Source organism: Hyla sarda, chromosome 5 (assembly GCF_029499605.1).
Source record: "Hyla sarda isolate aHylSar1 chromosome 5, aHylSar1.hap1, whole genome shotgun sequence".
In the NCBI taxonomy this organism is placed as follows: domain Eukaryota; kingdom Metazoa; phylum Chordata; class Amphibia; order Anura; family Hylidae; genus Hyla; species Hyla sarda.
Window position 1 is genome coordinate 245,202,746 of NC_079193.1, and position 12,500 is coordinate 245,215,245.

The 12,500-nt window shown below is 46.4% G+C and overlaps 1 protein-coding gene across 1 annotated transcript in view; it reads right to left on the reverse strand.

Moving 5' to 3' along the window:
• Positions 1-12,500, reverse strand: part of LOC130273916 (cytosolic non-specific dipeptidase-like) — a gene marked incomplete in the record, with an annotated part of 43,098 nt that overhangs the window by 26,615 nt on the left and 3,983 nt on the right. Inside the window, 2 exon segments of the mRNA XM_056521436.1 lie at positions 481-643; positions 5,653-5,796. Coding sequence (XP_056377411.1) covers positions 481-643; positions 5,653-5,796 — 307 coding nt within the window.

The window sequence follows — 12,500 nt, forward strand, 5'->3', positions numbered from 1 at the left end:
GTTTTAATCGGAGTACCCCTTTAACAGATCTAATAAGAATGGGATGTTTGGGCGCCACAACATTGAAGAGCCACAAAACAAATCTCCACATCTGAGCTTTCAGGACACATTTGAATGTAACACTGTCTAGCACGTATATAACATAGGTGAGGAAAAAACAAACAGGATTACTCAGCATTGGAAGAAAGGAAGCAGAGTTGCTGATGCTCCTATAATGATTCATACTGGTTACAGCCTGAATCCTCTATTATTTATCATGGCTCACCCTTGCCTCACTAAAATACTGTATGCTGGCCAAATCTTATAGGATAAGTGAATTCTGCTGCAGAGAGAGAAAAACCCTAAAGGAAATGAAACTTTTGAGCTTCTTGTTATTTGTCTATTGCACAATGTATTTGTCTCCGGCATCCTCAATATGCCCACGTCTTTGAAGAGTAAACTGCAACTATGGCAAAATAAAAAAAGAGCTGTGATGCTTACCATCCCTTTCTTCCAGGACAAAGGGTTCGCTGTCCCATCCATCCTCCAGGGCTGCTGGCTGGACATCCAGATGGCCATACACACATACTGTCTTCTTACCAGGATCCGAACCCAGTTTGCCCAAAATAATGGGAGGGAGAGGGATTTCGGAGCCATCTGGAAGCTGAGGCACAAATTAAATGAAGACATTTATGACATTTTTATGCAGTAAGAATATATACTTTTTTTTAGTTTAAGCCATATCTATAGCATCCTAACTTATTCTGGATGATGTTCTATTATATTCTACGTCTTACTATTAGATTGCTTTAGCTGTGAACACAAAATTATTAAGAACCCTAAAACAAGACTGCTTTGGGAGAGTTCAGACATCGTTGCACAGAATCTGTACCATGGAGATTTTAGCTACAGTAAATTAAACTATATGTGTACAGGGTTTTAGCATTGGCCATAGTCATGTCACATCAACTTGGTAAAGCTTACCAAGACGCGCATTAGCTATGGGGAGCACAACCAATTGGCCAACAGTCACTTTCCCTAACTTGTATAAATGTGTTGGTCAGTCCAGCAGAACTGCCGTGGTACCTCTATAGAAGAGAACCTGAGCTAGAGACCTCAGGAAACTCTTTTGAAGTATAATTTAACACCTTGTCTACTGGGCTGAGCTAATGGACATCAAAACCTTGGTACAGCTACCTAAAAACTTAGGGATTCACCAATCATCATCTCATGTCTATGGCAAAAAGAAGTAAAGGCTAGGAAGACCGATGTAGCCTTAGCATAAGTTACACTATAAACAGATGCCTCAGTTGCTACAGAGTTTTCTTTTTAATGGAGATGGAGATTTAGGTCTATTGCTGACTTATTAAATTGTCACAGAAACTGTTCTCTGGCATTGTGAGACAAGGCAGGTAGTATAGTTGCTGAGGCATCAGTCCAAAGCCTTAAATGGTCACTATCATTAAAACCAATTTTTGCTATTGTACTCATTATGGTAAATAAAAAAATCTTTCTAACGTACTTTGCTTAAAAAAAAATAAAAAAAATAAAAAAAAAAAGTTTTCTATGTTTTATAGGCATCTTCCCATTTCCCACTATCTCTTGCACAGACTTTGACTACTGCTGGCCTGGCAGAAGTCCAAAATCAGGAAATGCTGAGGGGTGTGTGGAGCCTTGGCCAATCATAGCTCATCTCACATACTGAACTGCTCTGGGCTGTGTGTAGCTTAGTGAGAGAGGAAGTTCTCCCCTGTATGGCTTCAGATGATGCCACGCCCCTTCCCAGTCTGTGGATCAAACTGACTGAGCAGAAAATACAGAGCAATATCAAGGAAGAAAACTAACAAATAATAAAGATAAAGGCAGGGGGGGGGGGGGGGATTATCATGATGGGGCAGTGAACTGGGAGGATTATAACATTTAATAAGATCATGAGAGGTACTCTTTAAATGGGCACTGTCATGAAAAATAATTTTTGATATGTTGTAGTACTCAAGTACTACAACATATCTCTAATATACTTTTATTAAAAAAAATGCTTTTAAAACGTTTTAAAAGCAATTTGAAATTCGGCCACTAGGGGGCGCCCTCCTAGTGGCCGAATGCAGTGCAGAGTGACGTCACAGCAAAATTCCGACTGATTCCGGCAGGGCATCAGTCGAAATTTTGCGCAGGCGCAGTAACAGCCAGGGCTCCGCATCGGCTGACGGCCCTGCTGCAAGGTGCGGGCGGCGCGGGGGGGGGGGTTGGCTGCTACAGCAAGGTGCGTGGAGTGCTGCTCTAAGGTACGGGGGGGATGGGGGGCGCTGCTGCAAGGTGCGGGGGGATGGGGGGCGCTGCTGCAAGGTACGAGCGGGATGGGGGGCGCTGCTGCAAGCTACGGGGGAGGATGGGGGGCGCTGCTGCAAGTTACGGGGGGGGGTGTTTGGGTTTACTTACCGAGCGGCAGGAAGAGTCTCTCCCGCATCCGTCCCTCCCGCATCGGCTCCTGGCTCACTCCTTCCCCCATGAAACTCCTGTCCTGGGTGCCTCCAGTTGTTTTACCACTACAACTCCCAGCATGCCCTGACAGCCAATAGATGTCAGGGCATGCTGGGAGTTGTAGTGGTGAAACAGCTGGAGGCACCCTGTTGGGAGAACTAAGGGCGGAAGTCCCCCCCAGCAGGCATCAGTGATGTGGTGCCTGCTGGGGAAGTCTGCCTGGTAGTGAGCACACTACCAGGCAGACTAAATGCCATTTTAAAAATAGTAAAAAAAATTAATAAAGGCAGGGAGGGTGTTAGGGATAGAAGGGCAATAGGCAGGGAAAGAAAAAAAAAAAATCATGATGGTGGGAGCTACCCTTTAAGAGCCCTATGCACATGACCCTTGCATGGTTACCTCCGTAGCAGTACTGCCCCCATCTCTCCACACTTGACAGAAAACTCAGATAAGGTAACTATAGTGATCAGGTAAAGCTTGACCTCCTTCTCACAAAGTGTCCTTCAGCAGTTGGATTTTATTACAGGGGAATATTATACACACTGCTGTACGCTGGTAGTGCCATCTGAGAGCAGAGATAGTCAGCCATACTTTTAAAGGGACACAGAGAGCTCAGACTATTTTAGGGAAGAGAGCTACAGTCCCGGATTCCCGGACTGACGCGTATATCTGCATAAGATAAGGAGACTTGTAAGATTTTGACTATTTACAGTGGTGTGTATGTATTTCATTATTTATAACCAAACCTGCTGTGTTTTCAAGCATTATATTTTGCAATTTGGGTAGATCCCCTGGCACTGAGGGGACTGTATAAAAGTGAAACAGCAGGAGGCAAATGTTCTGTGCATTTAGATATTTACTTCCTTGACAAGCAAAGTATTCACGCATTGCACAACTGGTGGCAAAACCAGTCTATTGTATACAGTGCATTCAACTGCAGGTATATGGCAAAGATCCAAATGGTGACAGTGAAATAGAAAACAGGGCACGCCAACAGATTTCTGAACTGGAGTTTGGAGCTGAACTCTACATCATCATAAATCGATTAGCTATGAATGATCACAAAGGTCTTTGCGGCTACAAGATTGAAGTGAACGTGCTGGATAAGCAGGCGGCAAGAGATAGATAACAAGAGATAGTACTTTTAAAGACTTCTCTACTAACACATTAAAATCAGCACTTCTCTAATAAGGTGTCATTGTACAAGCAAGAGCTACCTGTAAACTGCACATAGATCCTAAACTCCCACTCCTACTCTGCTGAGGGCGGACACAACGGACGACATTTATCATTGTCTTTAGACTGTTTTTTGTGTCTAGAAAAGGCGCAAGCCGGGTTTATTTGCACCTTTTTGTTTACACATTTCTGCTGATTTTGAGTTGTAATCCACTGATTTTGGCAATAAACATGATATAGAAGGGTTTTATGAACTGCACCTTTTTGTGAAAAGGTGCAAAAAAGATGTAAAGCCACTGAAAAGTCTCTAAAACTACACCAGCCCAGACTTAGCTTTTTGGTGTATGTGAAGAGAGAAATTTCAGAAAATGTGACCTGCACAAAATTTATCAAATGCTCTGTGACCATTTAATAAATTTGGTGCTCCTACACATTACCAACACAAAAAAAAAAAAATAAAAAAAAAAAAAATATATAAAATAAAATTATTTTTTTTTCAAAATGCTTCGCTTACACTACAATGATAAATGCTGGCCATAGGGTGAGATTTTTTTTTTTTTTTTAAACCTGTGCAGAGGAAAAGTTGACCAGTTGCCCATAGCAACCAGATTGCTTCATTTTTTTCAGAGGCCTTTTTAACAATCTGATTGGTTGCTATGGGCAACTGGTCAGCTTTTCCTCTGCACAGGTTTTAAAAAATCTCCCCCATAGAAACCAAATGGACAGGGGAGATTTAGCAAAACCTACACAGAGGAAAGATGGTGCAGTTGCCTATTTCAGACAATAAGATTGCTTCATTAGTTTTTAAAAAAGGCCTCTGAAAAATTAAAGAAGAAATCTGATTGGTTGCTATTGGCTTTTTCTCTGCATAGGTTTTGCTAAATCTTTCCCTATGGGTATTAAATGGTTTATCCTTAAAATTATACCTCATCACCCATCCAAACACATGCTTGACCACTTTTCCACTCTCTCTCCATAGGACTGCTAAAGTTCTGCACTAAGCAGCAGTCAAACATGCATGTCGCCCCTGCATTCCATTCATGATTAGTGTGGGTCGCAGTGGGCGGACCTTCACTGATCAGATACCTCAGTTATTCTGGGAATAGATGTAGAAGTTAGAATAGATAGAAGTTATAATCTTTGGATACATTTTTTTTTTTCATGTATCACTCAGTACCTAATCCTGATGTCCAGCACATTTATTTATTTTATTACACTTTTAATTTAGCTCACTAGTCTGAACTCCTCTCAAATGGAGGGGGCGTGGCCTCACTGCAGGTCTCCGCCCCCTCCCTCAGTATGCTGTCTGCTCACATCTCCTCTAGCATTAGCAAAACTACAACCACCAGCATGTCCTCACTGACAGTAGCGGGACACAAGCTGACAGTGGGAGGATTTTTCCTCCAGCTATGAGCCCTGCGCACATAGGTGATTATGCAGGGACACAGCAGGACTAGTATGTGTCCAAGCAGGCAGGGGGGGGGCAGTTGTTTGACTGGCTTTTTCAGTATGAAATACTGAAAAATTTCTAATTAAAGCAATTGCAAAACCTATTGGTTATACACGCTTTACAACATATCAGAAGTTTTTGTATGTGACAGTGCCCATTTAAGCACTTTTCTTGCTGCAAGAGACAGACTCCATAGACTTACAATAGAATATGTCTCCTGCAGCAGGCCAGGGAGAGCAGTGCTAAACCACATGAATCTCCCAGTCTTATTTAAAGGGGTACTCCACTCCTAGACATCTTATCCCCTATCTCGGCCGCGGCACCCCGGACATACGGTGCACAGAGCAAACTTCTGGTGATGCAGGGCGGAGGCCTGTGACTGCACCACCACGCCCCACTCCTGACGTCATGACCACGCCCCTCAATACAAGTCTATGGGAGGGGGTATGACAGCCTTTAAGGGAGTACTCCACTGCCCCAGCATTCGGAACATTTTGTTCCGAACACTGGGTGCAGGCTGCGTCGGTCGTGACATCCCTTCCATTCTAAAGAGTTCATAAAGTCACCTTTTGCTTGCCGATGTCCACCAGATCTGCAGAGCCACCCAAGCGTTCAATCTCCTTTGCAGCCACTTCCATCATTTTCTTGATTTCCCCTCTTTTCTCTGGCCAGGCTGATACACTTTGAATTGCAACCCATTCTTCCAGTCTCTGAAAAAAGATGAAACAATGTCAGTCATGTTAAGTCTATTCACGCACACACAGGACCGGCTGTGGATTTTAAGTTGTAAAATTTGCATTTGTGCACAGTTACCGTATATCCCGGCGTATAAGACGACTTTTTAACCCCCCCGAATTTTCTTCTGAAAAGTCGGGGGTCATCTTATACGCCGGGTATTGGGGTCCGGCATAGGAATACTTATGATTATCTTCCCGGCTCCTGTGTGCGGCTGCAGGTGGGGGCCGGCCAGAGCATGAACAAACTAATAACTGTACAGTATACTTAAAAACCAGGGTGCCTCCAGCTGTTGTGAAACTACAACTCACAGCATGCCCGGACCAGCAAAGGCTGTCAGGGCATGCTGGTAGTTGTAGTTTCACAACAGCTGGAGGCACCCTGGTTTTTAGTATACATTAATTAATTTTTTCCATGCTCTGGCCGGCCCCTGCCTGCAGCCGCACACAGGAGCCGGGAAGATAATCATAAGTATTCCTATGCCGGAAAAATCTTTTCGGAACATAAGGATGTCCGCGGGTCACTAACCATTCCCCGACCGCCACGCCTCCTCCTCCGGTCCTTCTGCGCTTCTCCACCTCTCTATGGTTGTACGCACGTGACTTCAGCGACGTCCCGTGCGTACAACCATAGAGGCGCAGGAGGACGAGCGCTGGCCGGGGCCTGGTGAGTGACTGGCGGCGCGTCATCTACAGTGTTCCGATCACCGCTCCTCCAGTCCATAGCAGTAGATTGTGACCCCAGGCCGGAGGAGCGGTGACCGGAACACTGGGGGCAGTACACAGATATACACAACACACTCTATATGGCTGGAAGTTGTATGTCTGTGTGGGGAGCATGCCTACTATTGTGGGGGGCTGGGGGGGTGGAGCATGCCTACTATTGTGGGGGGGTGGGTGGAGCATGCCTACTATTGTGGGGGGCGGGTGGAGCATGCCTACTATTGTGGGGGGCAGGGGTGGGTGGAGCATGCCTACTATTGTGGGGGGCGGGTGGAGCATGCCTACTATTGTGGGGGGCAGGGGTGGGTGGAGCATGCCTACTATTGTGGGGGGCGGGGGGGGGGGCTGGGGGGTGGAGCTGCCGACCTAATGTGTGGGGAGCTGCCGACCTAATGTGTGGGGAGCTGCCGACCTAATGTGTGTGGGGGGGGGGGGAACTACAAGGTACTGTACATCGCGGTAGGAGGGGTAGTCTTATACGGCAAGTATATCCCAAACTCTATTTTAACTGTAGAAGTTGGGGGTCGTCTTATACGCCCAGTGGTCTTATACGCCGGCATATACGGTACAGTTCTAATATATTTTTGACCGCTTTGTGCAGACACATATATGTAGTATACTTGAAGGCTTTAAGCTAGATTCTCATGGAGTTTTTATGTGTATTCTGCACCTAAATACATGTGTATTACACCTGCAAGTGTTTTTGATTTCATTGTAATATACATATAGTTTACATGGTGTTTCTTCAGCGCGGTTTCAGTGAGTAAAAGGGAAATGTCCATTCTATGGGAGAATCCTGCCTCCAATGCTGCAAATACCAAAGAAACGAGCTTAGAAAATGCTTATGAAAGAAAAACACACATACTTCAAAAAGAATTTGACATTAAAATGCACCTTTCGGTTTCTATTTTACTGTGTGAATACAGCCTCAGGCTGTAGTACATACCAATGAAATAAGCTTAAAGGGAGGGGGGGGGGGGGAAGATAATCATAAGTATTCCTATGCCGGACATCCCTGTGTCCAGAAAAATCTTTTCGGAACATAATGATGTCCGCGGGTCACTAACCATTCCCCGACCGCCACGCATCCTCCTCCGCTTCTCCACCGCTCTATGGTTGTACGCACGGGATGTCAGTGACGTTCCGTGCGTACAACCATAGAGACGCAGGAGGACCGGAGGAGGACGAGCGATGGCCGGGGCCTGGTGAGTGAACGGTGGCGCGTCATCTACAGTGTTCCGATCACCACTCCTCCGGTCCCAGGACTGCTGCTATGGTACATAGGGCATAGCAGTAGATTGTGACCCCGGGCCGGAGGAGCGGTGACCGGAACACTGTGGGGGGCAGTACACAGACATACAGCCTTCAGCCATACACTCTATATGGCTGGAAGTTGTATGTCTGTGGGGGGAGCTGCCTACTATTGTGGGGGGGGGGGGGGGGGGGGGACTGCCTACTATTGTGTGGGGGGGGGAGGAACTGCCTACTATTGTGGGGGGGGGGGGGGGAGAGGAACTGCCTACTATTGTGGGGGGGGGGGGGGAGAGGAACTGCCTACTATTGTGGGGGGAGGGGGGGAGAGGAACTGCCTACTATTGTGGGGGGGGGGGGGGAGAGGAACTGCCTACTATTGTGGGGGGGGGGGGGAGAGGAACTGCCTACTATTGTGGGGGGGGGGGGAGGAACTGCCTACTATTGTGGGGGGGGGGGGGGGAGGAACTGCCTACTATTGTGGGGGGGGGGGGGGAGGAACTGCCTACTATTGTGGGGGGGGGGAGGGGAGGAACTGCCTACTATTGTGGGGGGGGGGGAGGGGAACTGCCTACTATTGTGGGGGGGGGGGAGAGGAACTGCCTACTATTGTGGGGGGGGGGAGGAACTGCCTACTATTGTGGGGGGGGGGAGGAACTGCCTACTATTGTGGGGGGGGGGGGGAGGAACTGCCTACTATTGTGGGGGGGGGGGGGAGGAACTGCCTACTATTGTGTGGGGGGGGAGGGGAGGAACTGCCTACTATTGTGGGGGGGGAGGGGAGGAACTGCCTACTATTGTGGGGGGGGAGGGGAGGAACTGCCTACTATTGTGAGGGGGGGGGAGAGGAACTGCCTACTATTGTGGGGGGGGGGGAGAGGAACTGCCTACTATTGTGGGGGGGGGGGGGGGGAGAGGAACTGCCTACTATTGTGGGGGGGGGGGGGAGGAACTGCCTACTATTGTGGGGGGGGGGGAGGAACTGCCTACTATTGGGGGCGGGGGGAGGAACTGCCTACTATTGGGGGGGGGGGAGGAACTGCCTACTATTGGGGGGGGGGGAGGAACTGCCTACTATTGGGGGGGGGGGGAGGAGGAACTGCCTACTATTGGGGGGGGAGGAGGAATTGCCTACTATTGGGGGGGAGGAGGAACTGCCTACTATTGGGGGGGGGGGGGAGGAACTGCCTACTATTGTGGGGGGGGGGGGGGAGAGGAACTGCCTACTATTGTGGGGGGGGGGGGGGGAGAGGAACTGCCTACTATTGTGGGGGAACTGCTGACCTAATGTGTGGGAGCTGCCTACTATTGGGGGGGAACATGCTGCCTACCTAATGTGTGGGAGCTGCCTACCTAATGTGTGGGAGCTGCCTACTATTTTGGGGGAACATGCTGCCTACCTAATGTGTGGGAGCTGCCTACTATTGTGGGGGAACATGCTGCCTACCTTATGTGGGGGAACTATACTACCTACTTAATATGGGGGGGGGGGGAACTACAAGGTACTGTACATCGCGGTAGGAGGGGTAGTCTTATACGGCAAGTATATCCCAAACTCTATATTTTTACTGTAAACGTTGGGGGTCGTCTTATACGCCGGCATATACGGTACAGTTCTAATGTATTTTTGACCGCTTTGTGCAGACACATATATGTAGTATACTTGAAGGCTTTCAGCTAGATTCTCATGGAGTTTTTTGTGTGTATTCTGCACCTAAATACATGTGTATTACACCTGCAAGTGTTTTTGATTTCATTGTAATATACATATAGTTTACATGGTGTTTCTTCAGCGCGGTTTCAGTGAGTAAAAGGGAAATGTCCATTCTATGGGAGAATCCTGCCTCCAATGCTGCAAATACCAAAGAAACGAGCTTAGAAAATGCTTATGAATAAAAAACACACATACTTCAAAAAGAATTTGACATTAAAATGCACCTTTCGGTTTCTATTTTACTGTGTGAATACAGCCTCAGGCTGTAGTACATACCAATGAAATAAGCTTAAAGGGAGGGGGGATATTTCACAACTTTTCCTATGTTCTATTGCAAATAAAAAAAAATTTAAACTTTTACTTACCTCCAATGCTCCAGCGGTGCCTCCGATGTCCTGCTCTGGTCCCCGGCTGTGCTCCTGTACCGTTCAGAAATCGTAATGTCCGGGTCTGGAGTGACGACAGGACTCCGAGTGTCACATTGCTCCTTTAGCAAATTACTAGCCGATCAGGACTTCAGGGGGCAGTATGACACTCCGGGCCCGGGCATCATGATTTCTGGGGAGAAGAGGAGAGCAGCTGGGGATCGGAGCGGGAGACCGGAAGCATCGCTGGAGCACCGCAAGTAAACGTTTGTTTCACCGGATAAACCCTTTAAGGGGGTACTCTACTGTCTCACCGTTCTGAACATTTTTTCCAAACGCTGGGTGAGGGCTGACCCTGACTCACCCAGTCACCTCACCTCAATGCAAGTCTATGGGAAGGGGTGTGGCGACTGCCACGCCCCCTCCCATAGACTTGCATTGAGGAGGCATGGCCGTGATGTCATGACCCCAGCAGCCTGCATCCAGCGTTTGGACAAAATGTACCCTGGGACATTGGAGTACCCCTTTAAAGGGTACCTCTCATCAAATAAACTTTTGATATATTTTAGATTAATGAATGTTGAATAACTTTCCAATAGCATGTTAATGAAAAATATGCTTCTTTCTATTGTATTTTTCCCGATCAGTCCTGTCAGCAAGCATTTCTGACTCATGCTGGAGTCCTAAACACTCAGAGCTGCCAGCCTGCTTTGTTCACAGCCCAACAGGCTGTGAACAAAGCAGGCTGGCAGCTCTGAGTGTTCTCCTTTGTGAACAAAGCAGACTGGCAGCTCGTAGTGTTTAGGACTCCGGCATGAGTCTGAAATGCTTGCTGCCAGGACTGGCAGGGAGACCCCTAGTGGTCATTTCTTCAAAGTGGAAAATTAAATAGAAAGCAGCATATTGTTTAATAACATGCAATTGTAAAGTTATTCTGCATACATTAATCTATAATATATCAAAAGTTTTTTTGATGAAAGGTACCCTTTAACCCCTTCAGGACCAAGCCCATTTTGGCCTTAAGGACCAGAGCGTTTTTTGCACATCTGACCACTGTCACTTTAAACATTAATAACTCTGGAATGCTTTTAGTTATCATTCTGATTCCGAGACAGTTTTTTCGTGACATATTCTACTTTAACATGGTGGTAAATTTTTGTGGTAACTTGCATCCTTTCCTTGTGAAAAATCCTAAAATTTGATGAAAAATTTGAAAATTTAGCATTTTTCTAACTTTAAAGCTCTCTGCTTGTAAGGAAAATGCATATTACAAATAAAAAAATAATTTATTCACATATACAATATGTCTACTTTATGTCTGCATCATAAAAGTGACGAGTTTTTACTTTTGGAAGACACCAGAGGGCTTCAAAGTTCAGCAGCAATTTTCCAATTTTTCACAACATTTTCAAACTCACTATTTTTCAGGGACCAGTTCAGGTTTGAAGTGGATTTGAAGGGTCTTCATATTAGAAATACCCCACAAAAGGCCCCATTATAAAAACTGCACCCCCCAAAGTATTCAAAATGACATTCAGTCATCATTTTAACCCTTTAGGTGTTTCACAGGAATAGAAGCAAAGTGAAGGAGAAAATTCACAATCTTCATTTTTTACACTCGCATGTTCTTGTAGACCCAATTTTTGAATTTTTACAAGGGGTAAAAGGAGAAAATTTATACTTATATTTGTAGCCCGATTTCTCTCGAGTAAGCACATACCTCATATGTCTATGTAAAGTGTTCGGCGGGCGCAGTAGAGGGCTCAGAAGGGAAAGAGAGACAAGGGGATTTTGGAAAGTACGTTTTTCTGAAATGGTTTTTGGGGGGCATGTTGCATTTAGGAAGCCCCTATGGTGCCAGAACAGCAAAAAACCCTCACAAGGCATACCATTTTGGAAACTAGACCCCTTGAGGAACATAACAAGGAATACAGTGAGCCTTAATACAGGTGTTTCACGACTTTTGCATATGTAAAAAATTTTTTATTTTTTTTCACTAAAATGTGTGTTTCCCCCCAAATTTCACATTTTTTCCAAGGGTTAATAGCAGGAAATACCCCCAATATTTGTAGCCCCTTCTCTTCTGAGTATGGAGGTACCCCATAAGTTGACCTGAAGTGCACTATGGGCGAACTACAATGCTCAGAAGAGAAGGAGTCATATTTGGCTTTTTGAGAGCAAATTTTGCTCGGGGGGCATGTCGCATATAGGAAGCCCCTATGGTGCCAGAACAGCAAAAAAAAAAAAACACATGGCATACCATTTTGGAAACTAGACCCCTTGAGGAACGTAACAAGGGATACAGTGAGCATTTGCCCCCCACTGGTGTCTGACAGATCTTTGGAACAGTGGGCTGTACAAGTTTTCATTTTCACGGACCACTGTTCCAAAGATCCGTCAGACACCTGTGGGGGGTAAATTCTCACTGCACCTCTCATTACATTCCGTGAGGGGTGTCGTTTCCGAAATGGGGTCACATGTGGGGTTTTGTTTTTTTTGCGTTTGTCAAAACCGCTGTAACAATCAGCCACCCCTGTGCAAATCACCTCAAATGTACATGGCGCACTCTCCCTTCTGGGCCTTGTTGTGCGCCCCCAGAGCACTTTGCGCTCACATATGGGGTATCT